This window comes from Urtica dioica, chromosome 8 (genome assembly GCF_054948205.1).
Source record: "Urtica dioica subsp. dioica isolate 48M chromosome 8, U.dioica_male_clone48M_v1_H2, whole genome shotgun sequence".
In the NCBI taxonomy this organism is placed as follows: domain Eukaryota; kingdom Viridiplantae; phylum Streptophyta; class Magnoliopsida; order Rosales; family Urticaceae; genus Urtica; species Urtica dioica.
This window is the reverse complement of record NC_142763.1, coordinates 30713265-30736573: the sequence shown is the minus strand read 5'-3', so window position 1 is coordinate 30736573 and position 23309 is coordinate 30713265. Positions and strand designations below refer to the sequence as shown.

Genomic DNA, 23309 nt, shown 5'->3' with positions numbered 1-23309 from the left:
CTACTTTCGTTCAAAGTCGAATTTCCCGTTCCGTATATCGGCTTGCACACGCGTCAGCTCAACATTCAATATTACATTCATTATAAAACAAAATTCAAAATAGCAATAAAATATTTGATTAGATCAATCTTATAAACTCAACATAATTCAAAATAACAATAAAATATTTGATTTGATCAATCTTATAAACTCATTAGAGTTCAAATATACATACCTCGAAGTCGACTCAAAAGGCATGTATGTATCTATATATATAAAGATAGTAGTTTCCTTCTTTCTTTAAAAAAATAAAACTCTCCCTCTTCTCTCTCTCTCTCTCTCTAGTAATTTTTGGTGCAGCCATGGACGACCATACCGACTCAAACTCGCTCCTAAGCTTAAGCAAAGAGATCGAGGATTACATCAATAGCGAGCTTCGCAGGTTGACGGTGAACCAGAACCGTGCGAACGTTGAAAGGCCGAGAGTCTTCCAACATAGCTCTCAGCGATATGGACCGATCAGTCAACCTCCGAGCCACAACGCAACTCCGTATAATCTTCCTTCTTCTTCTTCTTCTTCTTCTTCTTCTTCTTCTTCTTCTTCTTCTTCTTCTCCGTGGCGGTCGATAGAGGAGGATAATTTTTTTCCCACCACCGTTGATCAAAGAGTATGGTTACACTCCCTATAACGGCGCTAGATCGCCCGTGTTCTCATCATCAGGCGGTAATTACTACAACGGTAATTACTACAACTACGTCGATCGTCCCCACCAAATACAATCTCGCTGGCAACACCAGAGCCGTCGATCTCCTGATCTCGGGCCGGTTCGAGGCAGGATTTCCAGGGAAGCTCAGGACCAGACTATGGGTGCGATGTTGCAAAAGAGGGTCGAGGAGGGTGGTCCCAAAGTGAGACAACTTATTTTCTTCGGGGTGAGGGACAGCTTGTGTCCCATCGCCGTCCACAAGGTCGGAAACTTTCTCGTCCGAAAACTCATCGCTGTCGTCGACGAAGATCACATCGACCAAATTCTCGCAACTCTCACAAACAATACTTGGCCCTTGATGAGCATCTGCATCGACGACTATGGGTACCATTATTTTCTTGGTGTTGTGATTAAGGATTAATATTTTGTTTTTGAAAGAAAAAATATGTATGATTTGATTGAGTTGTGTGTGTGTGTGTGTGTGTGTGTGTGTGTGTGTGTGTGTGTGTGTGTGTGTGTGTGTGTGTGTGTGTGTGTGTGTGTGTGTAGGAGCAAGGTAATGCAGGCATTGGTGGAGCGTTTGAATGGGAACACTGCTCATCAGAAGTTCCTCATCGCAAAGCTGAGCCAAATCGCTGTGAACACTTACTCGATCTTAGAGGTAACCATATTAATGTTCTATTTTATGCTCTTCTTTTCGTGATACTCTAAAGTTAAATCTGTCACTCTGCACAGCCTTTTTTGTTTGAAATCACGAAAGGAAACTTTAGGAACATAGCAACACACAAACGCGGGTGTTGTTTACTGCAAAAATGCATGAGCCTTTGTTCCAAACAGTTCAAAGTCAGCGTGGGTTCTGGGAAATTGGATATGAGCCGATGGATTCTCAGCGAATTCATGACTAGTTTGATCACCGATGCAGTCTTTCTATGCGAAGATCATAGCGGGTTTGGTCCTCTCACTCTTTCCTGGTTTTTACCTCAGCACTTTTTTTGTGTCACCTGAACCATAATTTTACATGATATATTTTTCTCTTCTACAGTAACTATATTGTTCAGGTCGTTCTTGAGTTCGAAGACATGATGATCAACCACAGAATAACATCGTAGCTGAGAGGAAATATCGTCAGTTTGTCGATGAACAAACAAGGTAGCAATGTGATCGAGAAACTCCTCCGTGCCTATGAAGCCGAGGTCATGGAGGAAATCATCGTTGAGCTAATCGAGACCCCTCAACCCCTCCAGTTTTTCGAGAATGAATACAGGAATTATGCAGTCCAGACTGCGATCAATATCGCTGAAGCAGAGGTAAAATATTAGTTAATTGATTGATTCTCTTCCGCTTTAAAATCCAGTGTAAATAAATCTTGTACTATCAAACAAGAACTAGGGATTTATCCGAATCTCTTGGATTTAGTTAAGGATTATTCCGAAAGCCTACAGAACAATCGGTACGGAAGCAACGTGTATAAGCTTGTACGCGACAAGCTTAGGAGGAATCAACATTGTAGGAGAAGAGGCCACCTATAGCTATTTGTTTCCATATATTGTTATATGTTGCTGTTCTTGTTTTTTAGTAGTACTCTACCAGGGGAAATTAGAATACTAAGTGCTAGTATAATAAATTCATATTTTGAAAGTCATTAATTGGTTAGGGTAATATATGAGGTTTGGTGTGTGTTTGTTTTCATTTATGTTTACCATCGAGTCTGTTATATGAGGTATTTTTGTTTTTATGATTGTGTGTTTATGAGTAATTTGCTTGTAACAATTGTATATTAGTTTGTCTTAATTTCTAGTTAGTACTTTACTGAAATACCACCAATGTTTTTCTTGATGAAAAAGTCTCTATTTCAATATATATATATATATATATATATATATATATATATATATATATATATATTTCAAAACATATTATGACATTAGGGGATCGGAATTAAACAAATGTGAAGTAAACAATGTTAACTACCATTAGTTTCATTTTGAATTAATGACATTTTTAGTCCCTGGACTATGTCGTGTGTAACAACTTGGTCCTTCGGCGAAAAAAACTGCTTTTTTGCTCCTTCGTTATAGACAGAGTTTGACTTTTAGTCCTTCTGTTACATTTACCGTCAAAACAACCGGAAATTGAACACGTGCTCATCACGTGTTGGATAAAATGATTGAAATTATTAAAATGACCTTAATAATTACACTCTTATTATTATAAAACAAAAAAAAAAAATAATAGGACAAAAAGACTCTCTCCCCCATTCTTCTTCTTCTTCCGATCTTACCACCCACACAGACCAAAAAAAAAAAAAAAAAAACTCTTCCACAACAACAAAACGTCCCTCGGAGTTTGGCTGTTGTTTGGCTCCGTGGAGAGAGCAGGAACTCTGAGTCCAAACGTCCCTCGAGCATGTTCCCACTGAGGTAGTGGAGGAAGACGGCGAGGAGGAGGAGGAGGACGACGGCGGCGACGCAGGAGACGGCGATAAAAAAAAATCCAAAAAAGCTCTTCCACAACGACAAGAAAGCCACAACAAAAAAACTCTTCTATCTCTCTGCAACAGCGAGGAATGTTGTAACAACGCCGATCCTTCGATTCCGGTGAGTCTTCGGCGCCGAGGAAATCGGAGAGGCGAGAAGATGAAGTAAGGGTGGTGGTTCGATTATAATGGAACACGAACGAGGTTGGCTTCGGCCAAATTGACAGCCATTTCAAATCCAAATCGGCGTGCAATCTCCTCTTCCTCTTGGGCACCGAAAGCTTCAGAGCCTTGCCAAGGCCGGGGCTCTCGCTCTTCTTCGACAACAATCGCTTGCCAAACGCTAGGTACTGATTGGCGATCGTTGTGTAGTCCTCCACGGAGCCAAACAGGAGGCTCTTCGCGCGGCTCAGCAGAACCACGACCAAGCTTTGGTCCGATGTCGATTCCTAGGCCGTCTGAGCCTTGGCTAAGCTCAGATCCAGAAGGAGCTTCTTCTCTCCGCCGTCGGTGACCGAGCTAGCGTTGATCTTAGAAATCAAATCCGCAGCCCTCTCGAAGCACGTCGCGGCGAGCTCAAACCGGCGGAGATCGTGCCAAATCACGCCAGTCTTGTGGTCGAACTGCGCGGCCTTGATCTCCGGCGAAGGAACTCTGACAACTACCCCGGCGACGTAGAGGATATCCGCCGTGGCGGAGCCTATCGTGGTCTTCATCGGACACCGAGTCTCGGAATTCGTAGATGAAGAAGATGGAGAGTTTATTATTTTAATTCTTATTTTTTTATTTTATGTAATTTAATTTTATTATGAGATTACAATTTTGCCCCTCTTTGAAAGTCAGGTGATAAGTATATGACTTAGTTCACGGTTGTTTTGACGGTAAATGTAACAGAAGGACTAAAAGTCAAACTCTGTCTATAACGAAGGAGCAAAAAAACAGTTTTTTTCGCCGAAGGACCAAGTTGTTACACACGACATAGTCCAGGGACTAAAAATGTCATTAATTCTTTCATTTTACTTGAAAAAAGTATCAGTTCTATTTTATATTAACACCGTAAAAGTAAAGTTAAAAAAGATGGTACACATGTCAAAATTTTATTGGGGAACAGAAAAAAGGGGCAACAATTATGGACATATAATCTGAATTCATACAATGCACACAAAGATTGCCCTTTTGATTAAAGCGCATAACTCACACTCATCATCCTATGGATTTAGAGATTCAATTTATGCTCGTTAATGAATAATGGTAATGAATAGTTTCTTATAGTCAAAGATTTGAGTCCAAAATCTTACAATAAACTATCGCAAAGAACAAAAGAATACGGATATTTATAGTAACTCATTCTCAATACGAAAACTACACTACTTTATCACACTACTTTATCACTGCAGATTTTATTATCAATTTAAATTAGCAGTTGTGTTTACAATCTCTCTTGCACTTTACACTATACAAAAGTATATATATTTTAAAGTAGCCTTACACTACAATATACATTCTTCTTGTTAATCCGATTTAAAGTAGCCTTACACTACAATATACAATCTTCTTGTTAATTCAATATATATTTTAATCCAATTATTACAGTTTTTTGTATAGTGTAGAGTGTAGTGTAAGGCTACGTATAATTTGTTAGCTTTATACTAGTGTAATCCAACAAGAAGAATGTATATTGTAGTGTAAGGATACATATAATTTTGGCTAAAAATATATGTTAGCTTTAGTTTTTTTTTCCCTATACACTACAATATACTTTATCACTGCAAATCATTCTTCTTGTTAATTCTTAATTTGGATTAAAATAGTCCAAATTTATTTTTAGATTTTGAACATAACCAATTAATCATTAAATTGTATTATGGTTATATATACATCTTGGCTTTTATATGTCAATTAATACACTAGGATAAATAGAGCATTTGAATGCGAAAAAAATGATATCCAAAGGCTCACAAATCGCATCCAATAGTCATTTGATCCATAGCTGCTGTTACTAGATGCGATTAGTCGATCTATGAAGATTCCACGAGAATATAGATGGCGGGAGTTTATATGGGCTTTGGATGCGCTTTTCCCGCCAAAACGAGGGAAGCCTTTGGATGTGACTAATCGCATCCAAAACCCTTTCCCGCGCCGATCGGTGACACTTTTGGATTCCACATCTCACATTCAATACTCGTTTGGATGCGACAACAACTGTCCAAGTTAATGACCCAATTTGTCTTAGTGACACTACAAATAATGAGAAAATAGTGATGTATCTCTCTAGACTTTATTTAGTAAGGATTGAGAGGTGAATGAATAGATTCTCTTACAAAGGAAAATATTGGAAAATCAAAGGAACGATCAAATATTCTATAGCTATGTTTCTCGAAATGAGAGAAGGATAAATTGAATGATTTAATATAAGGTATATTTGTAAAAAAGAAATACCAATATTTTCCGTTCTGTACGACGTTGTTCGGTTTTTTCTATTAATATTTTAGTTTGCCCTATTTTTTATAGCTCTTTTAAGTTTGGGTCAGTTATCCACATCTTTCACTAAAAAAATTGTTTCTTTCTTTAGTATTTTAATAATAAAATTCTCTTGCAAATCTAATGAATATTTTAGTATGATTCCCTCCACTTATAATTGTTTGTTAAGTATTTAAATTTCATATGTAATCTATGTTTATTTTATAAAAAAACATATTACTCTGTATTTATTAGGGAGTCACATAATTATTCTAAATTTATATAATGGTATAATATTATATAGCATGGATACAAAAAATACACGTTTTACATATATGGAGTTATGGACTATAATGTAATAATTAGGAAATTAAATTTTTTAAAATATTAGAGAAAATATAGATAGAATATGCTTTTTTATGTTAAAATAGCTCTACTAGAGATAAAATACTGCTTGAATGATATAAATTGTATTTTGGACTGCAATAAACTATATTTATGAAGTTTTGGGTTATAGATACTGTTATTTTGATCAGTTGGTCTATTATTAATTCTAGATTCCATGTGATACTGAATTTCCTTAATAGAAACATTGACACAAAATCTCTGAATTTTTTTGTGCTTGATCTAAGAACTTGGAGTTCATTCTAACTCGACGAGAGAGATTATTGATACACCTGAAATATGTAGGGACATTGATGCTTTCAGCATATTACTTAATATTTTATTAAATGTTCATTTATTTCAACTATGTTAATTATTAATTAGGTTTTCTTTGTCTTTAAGACATTTTATATCAGTAAAAATTAAAAACCTAAAATAAGTACAATTCCGCATTCATGTTGGAGTTTTCAATAATTAAATGAAAATAACAAATAATATAATTATAATGGAACTCATTCTGAATTTCTACCCGAGTTTGACCTTCGAAGTCGATTTTTTTTTTGGCTGAATTTTGTTTTTATTTATAAAACTAAAGCTTGCACACTCGTTAGCTCAACATTCATTATCAAGCTTATCATAAAAATAAAATAAAATAAACAAGTGATAGTTATAGGTGCGTGTCGTACGTAGAAAACTCATATCATCCCAACTAAATCCGAGCTTGTTCTTGAGTAGTTTTGAGGTTTTTCGTGTGTTTTGAAGGTTTTCAGGTCAAAAGTGGGATTTTTATGATACTCTGGGCAAATCTGTACAAATCGAGGCATTCGGGATAAAAAACGAGTAAAAAATGAAGAATGTGGCAAAATGACATCAAAACCTCGCGCCGCAACCCTCATAGCGCGCGTCGCGAGGTCTGGAAATCATCCCGAGCCATCTCCGAGCAGTTTGCGCGTTCCGCGAGGGTGTGGAAGTGTTGACCTCGCGCCGCGACCCCCATACCGCGCGCCGCGAGGTTGAAGAACTTTAGCATCGAAAATCCCCGAGCGTCAAGCGCGGAATGCGACCTCCCGAGAAAATCTACCTCGCGCCGCGACCCATCTACCGCGCGCCGCGAGGTGCGCGAAACCAAAAGAAGGAAACGCGTTTTCTGGAGCAATCTGAGCCGTCGGATCAAGTTTTGTTACCCAGTCGACTCCGAAAATTAGAGGAAACACCCTAATTTCGACCTAAGCCTATAAATACACTACTCAACCTCTTGTTTATGGATCTTAGCACTTTTTTTTATTGTTTTTACTTAGTATTTGGGAGAGATAGAGAAAAAGAGGAGAGCCGTTCTTCATCAATTCGCGCCAATTACAGTTTTATTCTTCTCATTTACTCTTGAACTCCCGCATTTTAATTCATGATTGAGTTTTTAATTATGGTTTCTTCTTCTTCCTATTGTTTTATTTTCTTTTTGTTTTCTCGCTACGCTATGAACTAATTCATTAAGGACTATGGCGTAGCGGGTTTAGGATTCGGTTATGGATATGATTTAATATATTGAAGTTCAATTTTCATTCTCTACTGCTTTGCTTAATTCAAATCCATTTTTAATGCTTGATCGAGATTAGCTACCTTGTTCATGATTTTGTACTTCAACTTGATGCTTAAGAAAGATTAGGTTGTTAGTGTTTTGGTTTGAATTACTATGATGCATGACTAGGCTAGAGATAGTTAGGTTGCCATAGAATCACGTGAATACTCTTGATATTAATGCATGTTTTTGTTAGGGATTGAGATCGAGAGAAGATTTTCCTAATTTTGACATAGGTTGTTAGATGCTCGAGAGAGATTTAGCAATATTATTTTCGTGAGTATGGTTAGCAAAGAGTAGTGAGTTGATTATTAATTGTGCGTGAAATTTGTGTATCCAAACCGTTGAATAAACCCGTGAAGCCTTGGTCCTTAGCCTCTATTTCTGCTTACAACTTTTATTTGAGTGTTTTGTTATTTATTTACGTTAGAACTTGTCAATGATTTGTGACATCTTTCCATCTCATCTTTAGTTCAATTCGTGCTAGTTGATTTATTTGTTAATTAAGCTTGTTCCTCGTGGGATCGACACTCGTACTTAATTCACTATATTACTTGAGCGACACGTGCACTTGCGCGCGTAAAAATCGCAACAGATAGCAAAAGAATATTTGAATTTTTTTAAGGAAAAAGAATATTCAGTCGGAAATGCAGGACGCGTAAGCGATTTCCAGTCGGAATTGCAGGACGCGTCTAGTGTGCTAGATGCGTAGGCAATTTTCAGTCAAAAACCGCAGGAGCACTCGTGGGCTCGGGATTAGTCGTTCGATCGAGAGAGGCGGCACTCGGGAGTTCCCGGGAGCGCTTCAGAATCTCTGAGAATGAGAAATCGAGGAGAATCTGCTTCAAGCCAATGATGACATCCAGAGAAGCAGAGAGAAGTCTCAAGTTTCTTGAGAATGAATGGGATGGATTTCCTCTCAATGAGAGGGAGTATTTATAGTAGTTGTAAGGGCATAGGAGGCTTGTATTTCGTCCATGTGGGACCGGAGAACGCGCTCCACCAAAAAGGGGAGCTCAGCGCGCGCGGGGCGCGAGTGCGTCTTGGAGCGCTGCGCAAAATGCCCCGCGCGGCGCGCGGCCTACCTGGCGCGGCGTGCCATGCGCGATGCGCGCACGCACCTCGCTCTCCTTGAGGGGCGCGCGGCTTGTTTGGCGCGTCGTGCGCCTGACTGGCGCGGCGCACAGCTTGCTGCGCGCGCGTGCTTTCCTTGAGGGGCGCGCGGTGCGCGACCTGCCTTGTCGACCTTTTGTGGGCCTTAGTGGTCGTTGTTTATCCGGCTCGTTGGGCCTTCGGGACTTGAGATTTCATGTGACTTGCGTGAAATATAAAAGTCTCTACTCAAGGTATTAAGATCGACACGAGGACTCGTCAATCGACTCGTGGACACGTAATTCCACTCGATGAGTTATCTCGACTCGAGGAGCAAGGCTCGATCGGAGGAAGACGATTCGACTTGAGGAGCTAAAAGTTTGACACGAGGTTGTTTGTCGACTCGTGGTGGAAAGCTTATCGTTCTTCAGGACCTCCGACCTGACCATCGGTCCCTTGAACAGCGTGCCTTCTCGACGTTTCGGGTTTTCCGAAAACGACTGACAACAAAAACCAAAGTTATACTACTCAACTTTTGGATGAGCAATGCATGTACAACATTTATTTTCCTTGAATCGCTCCACTAAAGCAAGTATCACATAGAATCTGTATACACACAACATTATAATATAAAAGAAAATATCCAAACTTAGATCATCAAGTTGCAAACGTCATTCTAGATTTAATCGTTGTTGTTTGATTCACGTTCTTTATCTTTTTGGGTACTCGTTGAATTCGAAACGTTACTTCCTTTTGTCTCTTTACCTCCAAATTATTAATATATGTTATTATTATTTTTTAAAATATGTTTTTTTAGAGATGTGGAAATGTATTATTCTAATTTAAATTTAAAATGGCAGGAAAAGAGGCGAAGCACAAACATCATGTGAAAAGAGAATCCAATCTGTCCACGAGAAAATTATAAGAATCGCAGTTATTCTAAAAAATGAAACTATAAAAATAAGTAGATCCAAAGCATTTAAAAAAAAAAAAACTTTTAAACGAAAACGAATGTAAACAAATCGCGATACAATACTTTTAAGAGTGCTGCTATTAGTCACGATTCACGATTTTTCACGATCCACCCAATGAGTGACACATGGATAATTTTTTTTGGTGTTTATTGCTTTTTGGGTAGTCGTGCGAATCGTAAATCGTGTTAAAAATCATTTCACTACTTTTAAAATTCACAATAGCATATAATTTCCACTCTATCCATGGTCCGCCCATATAACTATTTCATTAATAAATAAATAAAAATTCCTTACGAATAAACAATTTTATAAATAACAAAACAAATATACTTTGTTTTTCTGACTGGACGGCAACTAAAAACAAACACACACCAAACCTCATAAATATATAATCCTACATTTACTGATACCCTCATCAATGACAAAATAAAATCAAAGTGCAGACTTTCCATTCCCCTCTAGTAGTATAGTACTAAAAAACAGCAACATATAACAATAAATAAGGCTATAAATAGTTATATTTGTGGGCCTCTTCTGCTACGATGTTGATCCTTCCTATTTTTGTTGCATACAAGCTTGTATATATTCTTTCCATGCACATGGCTCCGTAGGCTCTCGACGTGTGGCTCGATTAAATCCAAGAGAATCGAATAAACTTCTAGTTCCTGTTGATTGGTAAATTAGGAGAGTGTTTATTTAGTTAGTTAACTAATGAATAAATATCTTACTTTGGCTTTGGCAGTCTTGATCGCAGTCTGGACCACATAATTCCCAAATCCGTTCAGAGAAAGTTGAAGGGGTTGAGGAGTGTCGATCATCTCAACGATTATTTTTTCGACCACATTGGTTGCACAGCCGGTGAGGAGTTTCTCAACGACATTGCTTCCGTGTCTGTTCATCGACAGACTGATAAAGTTTCCGCTCAACTTCGACGCTATTTCACCGTTGATCTTCACATCCTGAAAGTCTATGACCTTTTGGACAACATAGTTCCTGCATGAAAAAAGAAAAGAAAAAAAATACATGTAAATTTTAGAGACCCGAAAGTTTGAGGGAAGATGAATTCAGAGAGCAACAGAGATCAAACCCGTAGGGATCTTCGGATAAGAAGACTGCATTGTCAATCAAACTGTATACTAATCCCCGAAAAATTGAGTTAGTCCTATTCAATTGCTCGGAGAAAACGCTGATTTTCATATCTTCAAAACAAAAGTCAAGGCAATTTTGTAATGCACAACACCCGTTTCTGTCTGTTGCAATCTCCGTAAATTTAACTCCTGCGACTTTAAGCAGAAAAGGCTGTGCACAAAACATAAAAAAGGGTAGGTGTATAGCTAGGATAAAAATTAATTCAAAGACGGTCTAAAAGTAAACTTATTATTTTCTGTTTTTTTTTTTGTTCTACCAATACTGATTAATGGCAATTCAATGTAGCACAATCCCTACCCTGAAAGCTAATATTTCTTCCACGTATGTATGATCCGCATTCGTATTTAGAATCACACATGAACGATGGAATATAACAACACAGAACTATAGAGCAATAATATAATTAAATTACCTCCATGACAGCACAGGGATAGTTGGCAAGACAAGAATCCAAAATCTGCTGACAGTTGGGGCTTTTAGTCAACACCACAGCGAACTCGCTCAGCCTTGCGATGAGGAACTTCTGTTGAACAGTGTTCCCATTCAAACGCTCCACCAATGCCCGGATTACCTTGCTCCTACACACACACACACAAATCAATTAAACCATACTTATTTTCACTCAAAAGAAAATTAATCCTTTAAGCAGTTAATAATGGTACCCGTAGTTGTCGGTGCAGATGGTGATCAGGCGGCGAGTAGTGTTTGTGAGAGTTGCGAGAATGGTCTCGACCTGATCTTGATCGACGAAAGCGATGAGTTTCCGAACAAGTAAGTTTCCGACGTTGTGGACGGCCAGGGAGCAGAGGCTATCGCTCACCCTCAACAAAATATTATATCTGTCTTCGGGACCGCCCTCCTCGACCCTCTTCGCCAAGATCGCACACAGACTCTGGTCCTGAGCTTCCCTGGCAATGTTGCCTCGAACCTGCCCGAGATCAGGAGATCGACGGCTGTGGTCTTGCCAGCGAGGCTGTAATTGCTGGTGTGGACTATCGACGGATGAGAGCATAGGGTGAAGGATTCTCGAGGATGAACCGTACTCGTTAATCCACGGAGCCGAAGAAGAGGAAGAAGGAAGATCATGTGTTGTTGTTGTTGCTGTTTGTGTCGGATAATAAGGAGTTGCCTCGTGGCTACCGAAGTACTCTCCGTGTTGTCGTTGAAAGGCTCTCGGGCTTTCAACGTTCGCAGGGTTACCGAGAAACGAGGATAAATTACCGTGCTGGTTAATACGCGGCGACGCTGGAAAATTAATATTACAGTCGTAGTGAGAACGAGAAAGAAGAGCCGGTTGTGTTGTTGTCGAATAATGCGGAGTTGCGCCGATCGCTTCATGTTGTCGAAGTCGATCTAGTAAGCCGGCACTAAGGATTTCGGAGTAGGCAACAGGCTCTTTTTTCATTCGCTCTATTAACCTCTGAAGCATGTGGTCCTTCAAGTCGTCGTCATTCTTTGAGCCGTCATGGTCGGCCATGGCTGCACCAAAGATTACTAGAGAGAGGAAGAGAGAGAGCGGAGAGTTTTTTTTTTTAGAAAAAAAGAAACCACGCTCTTTATATATATATACACCTTCGTCAGGTTAATCATACCAAACTTGATATTGAATTTTGAGCTGACGTGTGTAGAAGCTTTAGTTTGATAACGAAAATCGAAATTCGACTTACAACAAAAAATAGAAATTCGACTTCCAACAAAAAATAGAAATTCAAATAGATAGAGAAAAAAAAATAGGGATACGTAGAAGCTTAAATTCGCATTATAATTCTTTTTCATAAGCTCCTTTAATTAACATGAATATGCCCATTTTTTTTTCCTTCTAATTTGATTGAGAAAGTGTACTTATTTAATGGGGTTCTATAGTTATATAGTTTTACAGAAAATCTTTAGTTTGCATAATAACCAATATTTGATTCAATATAATTAACAAATGATTGATTATATTAACAATAATTGATTAATAATTTTGCCCAAATAATTTATGTCTATTAACAATTAATGGACGAGTATTATATGGTAAATTATAATTAATTATTGTCAATAAAATTAATAGTTAATTAACTATAATTAACAAAAATATTTGGTATTTAACAAACAATAATTTTGATGTGATTGTTGCTTATATATAAATTTCTATTTATAACTTGTCTTCACAGAAAGAAAATATAACAAACAGTTAACAAAATTATAATAAATAAACATATGAAGTAATATTAAATTCTTAAAAATCCTTTAAATTGCATAAACTATTTCAATAGCTATTACATAAACACATCAACGTTGCCTCCCGATCCATGGGATCAATAATCTCTCATAGATCAAGCACAAGAAATTTAAGAGAATTCGTGTCTATCAAGGCGCCTAGGATAATGCATGATCAAATGTTTAAATTTATAAATTAAAAGAACCTAATTTTGATTTTTGTTGTACTCAGTTTACTATATGTAATTCGTCCGGTTCGTCCGGTTCTCTCGTGTGGTGTATCTCTGTGCCTTCAATTTGGACTTTCAGTAAAACAATATAGTGCTAGACGCGATAAAAATCTAGTCTAAAGGCCTAAAAGTCACATGTGCTTCCAAAACAGACGCGGATTTTGATCCGTACCTAAACAAATTGACTTGATAAATAGTATTTGTTTCTAGAAATGAAAAACATATCACAGAAGCCGCGTCTAGAGTTTAAGATGAGGACATGAAAAAGAAATGCTTTCCACAAGGCGAGAGAAGAAAAAGATGCGAGAAGTCGCGTTTAATTGTAAGCTCGTTGTACTCCTTTTACAAACTAGTGTTTAAATTCTTCATAACCACTCCCTATGTCAAGTACAATATAAGAGAAATACAAGAACCATATGTCAAACTTTATGACACAAGCACAACAATAGTAACAAATCTTTTAAAGAAAGGAAAGTATTCAAAAATAAGAAAAGTCTTGGATCATATTAAATGTCTTTAATTATGCAACAGATAAATAGAATTATCATCTAAGATGTAACTATACTCGCCAATTTTCAAATAATATTTCTTGAAATAAAATGATAATCCGTTGATTTAAACACATGAAGAGGAGATAGAATCATGTCGGCAGTAGAAAAGAATTATATGAAAGAGCAACTCTAATGCTAAGGGATGCTCACTCATGACACATCATCATAAATAATATATATTATTAAATATTATTTTTATATTATTAATAGGCAATTTTTTAGATAAAATATTCCAATGTGAGCATCTATAAAAATTGCCAACTATAATATTATTTAATATATATTATTTCTTTTTTATTTATTTTATATCAATTTTATATTATTTACGCATAAAAATAATAGTGAGTTTTTGGTGTCATAGTATTGCACCTAAGATATACCTAAGCCCTTGGGAGTTGCTCTAAATCACCCTGAATGGAGTCAACACCGAATATCCAAGTAAGGTCGGATTCGGTCAGCCTAGTGGGACCCGCGTGATATATCAGCATGAGAAATATTGACTAGAGCACAAGTGTGAATTTTCATATGCTCAAGCTCATCTAGCTCTAGTTTCAGATTAAGCTCTTTCCTTTCATCAGTTTTTCCCACCTCTAACGTGCAAGTCCTAAACTGTGTTTCACTGGATATAATGGTGACGTGTTATTTGAATGTTGTCAATATTAAGGGCTGTGCTTTTTATCTCTGAATTTTTTGCGTGACCTTGTTGTTGGTGTGTTTGTTTAAAGGAAAAATGGTAAGAAGCATTTAATTCAAACTATGACTTTTGCAAAATAGCTATAGTTTCATTAGGTATAGCAAAATAGCCAATTGAGAGTACTATGATTTTTAATCCTGTTTCGATTAATTTTAATATAGTCTTCATAAAACTTATATTCTGTCTTTATAGTTCGTTGGGATTAAATTTAATCCAGTTTAGATTAATCTTATTTGGACTAGTTTGCTTATAGTTGGCAAACTATGACTATTTTGCAAAAGCTTAAGTTCTATTTGGCTATATAGCCGCTTGACCCTTGTTTAAAAGATATTTATTTATCTTATTCGTCAATCCAAATAATTATTATACGTTATTGTTAATATTTTTTAAAAAATTATAGTTTTCTATTTAGAGGAGTGAAAATAATGTATTATAGTTTAGTTTAAATGACATTAAAGGAGGAGAGGCACAAACATCACGTGGAAGAGAATCCAATCCATCCATTGTCCTCGCATATAATTCTTTCATTGATAGCTAAATATTTTCCTTATAGCACTGTTGAAAATAAGTAACAACCAAGCAATTTTATAAATGAACTAAAAAAATACCTTTGGGACTGTTTGGTTTGTGATTCCAAATTTATTTTATGTTTTCTAATTCTATATTCTAAAAAACACTTTTAAAAAACATGTTTGGTTATGATACTTATAAAACAAATTTAGAATCATGTTTCTTTTTCTTTGAAATGTGTTTTCTATTTTATCACTCTCATATTTTAAATCAAACTCTAAAACAATTGAATGTAAAATATAACCAAACAACATTTTAAAATATTGGGCACTCTAACTTATTAGCCTTTTTAAAACTTAGAATTGTGAAATAGCCAATGTTTTAGTAATATTTGGTAATTAGCCAATCTTTGATGCAATAAAACATAATTACCCTTATTTTTTTCCCTAATTCTTTACCAAAAATAAATTAAATGAAAATAATTTATCTATACCTAAATACTCTCTCTCTCTCTCTCTCTCTCTCTCTCTCTCTCTCTCTCTCTCTCTCTCTTTGTTACATTTTTAGCCATAACAGAGGTTAAAAAAAACAGCATCTCGCAGTTAATAGTCGGTAATAACTGTTAATAGATTTCTACCAGAAACGTATTAACAGTTATTACCGACTATTAGTTAAACCAGAAACCTATTTTAACAGTAATTAACGATTATTAACTACGGTTTTTATGTTTTTGACATTTGTCCATGGCTAAAAAAAATGTGACGAGAGAGAGAAAGAGAGAGAGAGAGAGAGAGAGTGAACATGAAAAATAGAGAGAGAGATAGAGAGATAACTGAGATCCTAATAATTAGGGATTTTGAATAATAAATAAGGTTTTATTAATTTCGAAAATAAATTATATTAACTAATTAATAAAGGTAAAAATGGTATAAACAATGTGCAACATAAGCAGAATGGCTATAAATCAAAAAAATTTGAAACTATGACAGAATGAAATTCTTAGATTTGAATTGGCTTAATCAGTTACAAAACTCTAAAATATTCTGAAACGTAATTCTAATTTTTTTTAAAAAATTTAAAATTAGAATCAGAAAGCAAAATTTAAAAACAAAAAATAAATTTAGAATATTAAACCAAACACCCCTTTGTTTTTCCTATATTACAAACTCCATAGTACCTAATAATAAACACACATGAAAGCTTTAATCCAACATTTCAAACGAAAAACACTATCTTAATCAACTACAAAACAAAATCAAAGCACAATTTTTTTTCCCTACAGTAGAATAATACCAAAAACACAGCAACATATAACAATATATATATTTTCTTTGTCTATCCTCTTCGATGTTGATCCTTCCTATGTCTGTTGCATACAAGATTATATACATTCCTTCCGTGCAAATGACTCCGTAGGCTTTCGGCGTGATGCTTGATAAAATCCAAGAGATTCGAATAAATTTCCAGTTCCTGTAGATTGGTACATTAGTTTCAATAAATTAGAAGAGAGTTCATTTAGTTAATTAACTAATGAATTAATATCTTACTTTGGCCTTGGCAGTCTTGATTGCAGTCTGGACCACATAATTCCCAAATTCGTTCAGTAAAAGTTGAAGGGGTTGAGGAGTGTCAATCATCTCGGAGATGATTTGCTCGACCCCCTCGATTGCACAGGCGTTGAGGAGTTTCTCAACAACATTGCTTCCGTGTCTGTTCATCGACAGACTGACAAAGTTTCCGCACAACTTCGATGCTATTTCACCGTTGATCTTCATATCCTTAAAGCCTATGACCTTTTGGACAACATAGTTCCTGCATGAGAGAAAAAAAAAATAACATGTAAATTTTAGAGACACAAAAGTTTTGAGGGAAGATGAATTCGAGAGCAATAGAGATCAAACCCGTAAAAATCTTCGGATAAGAAGACTGCATTGTCGGTTATACCGGATACAAATCCCCGAAAGATAGAGTAAGTCCTATTCAATTGCTCGGAACAACCACTGATTTTCATCTCTCCAAAACAAAATTCAAGGCAATTTTGTAATGCACAACACCCGTTTCTGTCTGTTGCAATCTCCGTAATAACTCCTGCGATTTTAAGCAAAAAGGGCTGCGCAAAAAAAAACATAAAAGCATAATAGAGTTAGTGGCTTAATGTGTATATGATAACAATTGATTCAAAGACAGTCTAAAAGTCAACGTATCGTCTTCTGTTTCTCTGTTCATGACTGATTAATGGCACAATCCCTAACCAAAAAGTAAAAATTTCTAGCACAATCCGCATTAGCACTTAGAATAATGGAAAATTACAGCATATAATATAGAGCAATAATATCATTATTACCTCCATGAGTGCGCAGGGATAGTTAGCAAGACAAGAATCCAAAATCTGCTTACAGTTGGGGCTTTGAGTCAACACCACAGCGAACTCGCTCAGCCTTGCGATGAGCAACGACTGTTGAACAGTGTTCCCATTCAAACGCTCCATCAATGCCCGTATTACCTTGCTCCTACACGCAGACAAATCAAATTAAGATATATACGTGTTTTCATTCAAAAGAAAATTAATCCTTTAAGCAGTTAATAATTGTACCCGTAGTTGTTGGTGCAGATGGTTCTCAGCCGGCGAGTAGTGTTTGTGAGAGCTTCGAGAATGGTCTCGACCTGATCTTGATCGACGACAGCGATGAGTTTCCGAACGAGGAAGTTTCCGACGTTGTGGAGGGCGAGGGAGAACAGGCTGTCTCTCACCAGCAAGAAAATATTCCGTCTCTCTTTGGGCCCACCATTCTCGACCCTCTGCTGCAAGAACGCACACAGAGCCTGGTCCTGAGATCGACGGCTGTGGTGTTGCCAGCGAGGCTGTAATAGATGGGGACTATAGTAATTATCGGCGGAGGAGAACACTGGCGATCCCGCGCCGAAATAGGGAGTGTAACCATACTTGTCGTTGATCGACCGCCACAGAGAAGAAGAAGAAGAAGAAGAAGAAGAAGAAGAAGAAGAAGAAGCAAGATCACTAATGCCCGGTGGTGTTGTTTCTGTCTGCCTCGGACGATACGAAGTAGTTGCCTCGAACGATCCATGTTGTAGTTGAAAGGCTTTCGGGGTTTCAACTTTCGTAGGGTTTATTCTCAGGGATGAACCGTACTCGATATCGTGCAAATAATTGAACTTCGTCCCCGGAAGATCACGAGGCATAGGCTGTGGTGTTGTAGTTTGCCTGGGATGACTCATCAATCCAAGTTGTTCTATTCTCGAGCTTAGGCTTTCAGCGTAGATAGCGTCTGTTCTCGCTCTCTCCATCAAACCTTGAATCTCGTTCATATATTCGTCCCACTCGTTGTTTGAATCGCCATGCTCGGCCATGGCTGCACAGAAGATTATTAGAGAGAGAGAGAGTTCTTTTATAGAGAAAAAGGAAACTACGCTCTTTATGTATAAACACCTTCGCAGGCTTTAGTTTGATAAACAAAACGGAAATCCGACTTCGAAAGGAATTAGAAATTTAGAATTAGTTAACCCGTATTTAGCAAATAAAATATTCTTTTGTTTTCATTTGTTTATTTTATTTTTGTTTTTGTTTTTTAATGGATTTACAGAATGAGTTAATAACTTAAAACCGGAAAAGGCTTGATTCTAATTACGATTTGTTATTTTATTTGTAATCTCCAGTCTCCACACTCGAATCAAATATTCTTTTTCCTTAAAAAAAATTCAAATATTCTTTTGTCACTTGTTTATTTTATTTTATTTTTATGATAAGCTTTTTTTTTTTTTTTTTTTTTTTTTGAGTAGGGACGCTATCGGCCAAGATTACATGATATATTAGCAGTGCAAAGCGTACATGACACTATCGACCAATATTACATAGTAGGTGGCACTATTAGCCAATATTACATAATTTTTAAAATAAATCTTAGGGGGAATGCATTTCTGCATCCCATGGGGGCTTGAACTCATGACCTCTCCATCGAGGTGTGTGTGGGATTACTGCTAGACCAAGTTAGTTACCACATTGAATGTTGAGAGCTTTAGTTTGATAAATAAAAACAAAACTCGACCCAGATTAAAAAAAAAAACAAAAAAAATCAACATGATCAAACTGATCAGGTAGAAATTTACAATGAGTACCATTATAATTATATTATTTGTTATTTCCATTTTAATTTTTGAAAACTCCAACACCAATGCCTTCAATTTACTCACTTTGATCCGTGCCTAAACAAATTGACTTGATAAGTAGTATTTGTTTCTAGACATGAAAAACAAAATTGAATAGCACTCGAAATAGTAATTAAATAATTAAAAAAACAATTAACATAAAAAATAAGTATATATATTTAGTTATTTACAACATAAAAAGGCTATTAGTATTTTTCGTGCTATCAATTTAAAATAAAGCCAATTTCCACAGTATATACTGATAATAATAGGATTGAAGCTGCTTCCCATATTTACACTTTTTCTACTTTCGTTCGACGAATTTTCCGTACCGTATATGGGCTTGCACATGTGTCAGCTCAACATTCAATATTACGTTCATTATAAAACAAAATTCAAAATAGCAATAAAATATTTGATTTGATCAATCTTATAAACTCAACAAAATTCAAAATATCAATAAAATATTTGATTTGATCAATCTTATAAACTCATTAGAGTTTAAACATACATACCTCGAAGTCGACTCAAACATGTATGTATCTATATATATATAAAGAGAGTAGTTTCATTCTTTCTTTGAAAAAATAAAACTCTCCCTCTTCTCTCACTCTCTCTAGTAATTTTTAGTGCAGCCATGGACGACCATGCCGACTCAAACTCGCTCCTACGCTTAAGCAAAGAGGTCGAGGATTACATCAATAGCGAGCTTTGCAGGTAGACGGTGAACCCGAACCATGCGAACGTTGAAAGGCCGAGAGTCTTCTAACACAGCTCTCAGCAATATGGACCGATCAGTCAACCTCCGAGCCACGACGCAACTCCGTATAATCTTCTCTGTGGCGGTCGATAGAGGAGGATAATTTTTTTCCCACCACCGTTGACCAAAGAGTATGGTTACACTCCCTATAACGGCGTTAGATCGCCCGTGTTCTCGTCATCCGACGGTAATTACTACAACGGTAATTACTACAACGGTAGTTACTACAACTACGTCGATCGTCCCAGCAAAATAAAGCCTCGCTGGCGAAACCAGAGCCTTCGATCTCCTGATCTCGGGCCGGTTCGAGGCAGGATGGCTAGGGAAGCTCAGGACTAGACTATGGGTGCGATGTTGCAGAAGAGGGTCGAGGAAGGTGGTCCCAAAGTAAGACGTCTTATTTTCTTCGGGGTGAGGGACAGCTTGTGTCCCCTCGCCATCCACAAGGTCGGAAACTTTCTTGTCCGAAAACTCATCGCTGTCGTCGACGAAGATCACGTCGAGCAAATTCTCGCAACTCTCATAAACAATACTCAGCACCTGATGAGCATCTGTACCGACGACTATGGGTACCATTATTTTTTTGGTGTTGTGGTTAAGGATTAATATTTTGTTTTTGAATAAAAATATGGATGATTTGATGTGTGTGTGTGTGTGTGTGTGTGTGTGTGTGTGTGTAGGAACAAGGTAATGTGGGCATTGGTGGAGCATTTGAATGGGAACACCGCTCGTCATAAGTTTCTCATAGCAAACCTGAGCCAAATCGCTGTGATCTTGATTAATAGCAACAACTGTAGTCAGTTTTGGGAATGTTGCCTGACTAACTACCCTTACCCGATCTTAGAGATAACCATATTAATGTTCTCTTTTATGTTCTTCTTTTCGTGATATTCTAAAGTTAGATCTGTCTCTCTGCACAACTTTTTCTGTTTGAAATCACGAAAGGAAACTTTAGGAACATAGCAACACACAAAAGCGGATGTTGTTTACTGCAAAAATGCATGAGCCTTTGTTCCAAACAGTTCAAACTCAGCGTTGGTTCTGGGCAATTGGATTTGAGCCGATGGATTCTCAATGACTTCGTGACCAGTTTGATCGCCGATGCAGTCTTTCTATCCGAAGATCATAGCGGGTTTGGTCCTCTCACTCTTTCCCGGTTATTTTACCTCAAAACTTTTTTTGTGTCTCCTGAACCGTAATTTTACATGATATATTTTTCTCTTCTACAGTAACTATGTTGTTCAGGTCGTTATTGAGTTCAAAGACATGATGATCAACCACAGAATAGCATCGCAGCTGAGAGGAAATATCGTCAATTTGTCGATGAACAAACAAGGAAGCAATGTGATCGAGATACACCTCTGTGCCTGTGAAGCCGAGGTCGTGGAGAAAATCATCGTTGAGCTGATCGAGACCCCTCAACCCCTCCAGCTTTTCGATAACGAATACGGGATTTATGTGGTCCAGACTGCGATCAATATCGCCGAAGCCGAGGTAAGATATTAGTTAATTGATTGATTCTCTTATGCTTGATAAAGTCCAATTTAAATAAATCTTGTACTATCAAACAGGAACTAGGGGTTTATCCGAATCTCTTGGATTTAGTTAAGGATCATTCTGAAAGCCTACAGAACAATCGGTATGGAAGCAATGTGTATAAGTTGTACGCGACAAGCTTAGGAGGAATCAACATCATAGCAGAAGAGGCCACCTATAGCTATTTGTTTCCATATACTGTTATATGTTGCTGTTTTTTTTTTAAATTTTTAGCAGTACTCTACCAGGGGAAATTAGAATACTAAGTGCTAGTATAAATTCGTATTTTGAAAGTCATTTATTAATTAGGGTAATATATGAGGTTTGGTGTGTGCTTGTTTTCGTTTATGTTTAGGTATTTTTGTTTTCGTATTTATATGATTGTGTGTTTATGAGTAATTTGATTGTAACGACTGTATATTAGTTTGTTTTAATTTCTTATTAGTAATGAATAGTTTCTTATGGTTAAAGATTAGAGTCCAAAATCTTACGTAAAATCGCATAGAACAAAAGAATATGCATATTTATAATAATTCATTCTCAGTGCGAAAACTACGTTATTTTATCGCTGCAAATTTTACCATCAATCCAAATTAGCAGTTGTGTTTACAATCTCTTGCACTCTACACTATACAAAAGTATATATATATCTTAATATATATATATATATATATATATATATATATGTGAGGGTAAAAAACTAGGGCTAACATATACAAGCTTAAAGTTATCAAAATATCATCGACTAAATTCTAAATAGCCTACTAAATTCTAAATAGCCTTTCCCTACAATTTTTGCCAGAAGTATACTTATCGTAAAATCTTCATAGTCTTTTACTAATTAAAATCTACAATTCAATATGTTCTCTCTCAGGTGTGTGTCATAAGTATATTCATGATGTCTTAATCTCAAATGAATATACTTATACAAGATAAGTGCCAAAAATACAGATCTATACACAACGACTAAAATGTCTCAACACATCGTGGAGCATGTTGCAAAACATCTTGTCGAACAAATTTATAGTAAAAATAAGTCAACACACACGTGACAACATTAGAGTTTCCTATATCGAAGACAACGACATGTAAAATAAATTAAATCATCGAATGTAATTGAATAATTGGAGCAAAACCATCTTAGAAAATGCATCGAGAAAGAGCTAGTGAACTCATTAATATTTGTGTGGCAACTTCAGTTTGAAACAACACTGTCAAGCAAATCATTCTTCTCGTTAATTATTAAATTTGATTAAAATAGCCCAAATTTATTTTTAGATTTTGAACATAACACATTAAATATTAAAGTGTATTATGATTATGTATACATTTTGGCTTTTATATTTCAATTAATACAATAGGACAAATAGGGCATTTGAATGCGACAAAAATCACATCCAAAAGCTCAAAAGTCGCATCCGAAAGTCATTTGAATGCAATTTTTTATGCAATAAAAGTCGCATCATTTGATCTGTAGTTGTTGCTACTAGATGCGTTTAGTCGCATCTATAAGGATTCCATGAAAATATAGATGGCGGGAGTTTATATGGGCTTTGGATATGCCTTTTCCGTCGGAACGGGGAAACCCTTTGGATGTGACTTGTCGCATCCAAAGCCCTTTTCCCGCACTTTGGTGATGATCGGTGACATTTTTGGATTCCACATGTCGCATCCAAAACTCGTTTGGATGCGACAACATCTGTCCGAGCTAGTGACTCAATCTTTCATAGTGACACTATAAATAATGAGAAAATTGATGTGTATCCCTAGGCTTTATTTAGTAAGAAGGATTGAGAGGTAATGAATAGATTCTTTTATAGCAAAAAATATTGGAAAATCAAAGAAAGGATCAAATATCCTCTTAG

General features: G+C 36.5%; 2 protein-coding genes across 2 annotated transcripts; one reads left to right on the top strand and one right to left on the bottom strand.

Annotated features, from left to right (window-relative positions):
- Positions 1-16261: 16261 nt before the first annotated feature.
- Positions 16262-18353, bottom strand: LOC149389140 (pumilio homolog 12-like). The gene is made up of 6 exons (XM_089622568.1): positions 18005-18353; positions 17578-17890; positions 17329-17494; positions 16886-17094; positions 16532-16796; positions 16262-16454 (listed from the first exon to the last, which is right to left on the bottom strand). Exons 1-6 carry the CDS (start codon positions 18351-18353, stop codon positions 16320-16322), a joined length of 1437 nt encoding a protein of 478 aa, XP_089478694.1. The 3' UTR covers positions 16262-16319.
- Positions 18354-20250: 1897 nt separating this feature from the next.
- On the top strand, positions 20251-21702 carry LOC149389139 (putative pumilio homolog 8, chloroplastic). Its single transcript, XM_089622567.1, has 6 exons — positions 20251-20477; positions 20589-20676; positions 20931-21064; positions 21138-21402; positions 21480-21560; positions 21679-21702. Exons 1-6 carry the CDS (start codon positions 20251-20253, stop codon positions 21700-21702), a joined length of 819 nt encoding a protein of 272 aa, XP_089478693.1.
- The last annotated feature ends 1607 nt before the right edge of the window (positions 21703-23309 follow it).

Bases quoted from the DNA above. Each gene is read 5' to 3' on its own strand.
- LOC149389140 (XM_089622568.1), bottom strand. From the start codon at position 18,353: ATGGCCGAGCATGGCGATTCAAACAACGAGTGGGACGAATATATGAAC. The intron at 17,495-17,577 runs GTACAATTATTA...GTCTGCGTGTAG, and splicing joins ATCTGCACCAACAACTACGG to GAGCAAGGTAATACGGGCAT. The intron at 16,455-16,531 runs GTAAGATATTAA...ACCAATCTACAG, and splicing joins TCAAGACTGCCAAGGCCAAA to GAACTGGAAATTTATTCGAA.
- LOC149389139 (XM_089622567.1), top strand. From the start codon at position 20,251: ATGGGTGCGATGTTGCAGAAGAGGGTCGAGGAAGGTGGTCCCAAAGTA. The intron at 20,478-20,588 runs GTACCATTATTT...GTGTGTGTGTAG, and splicing joins ATCTGTACCGACGACTATGG to GAACAAGGTAATGTGGGCAT. The intron at 21,065-21,137 runs GTTATTTTACCT...TCTCTTCTACAG, and splicing joins GGTCCTCTCACTCTTTCCCG to TAACTATGTTGTTCAGGTCG.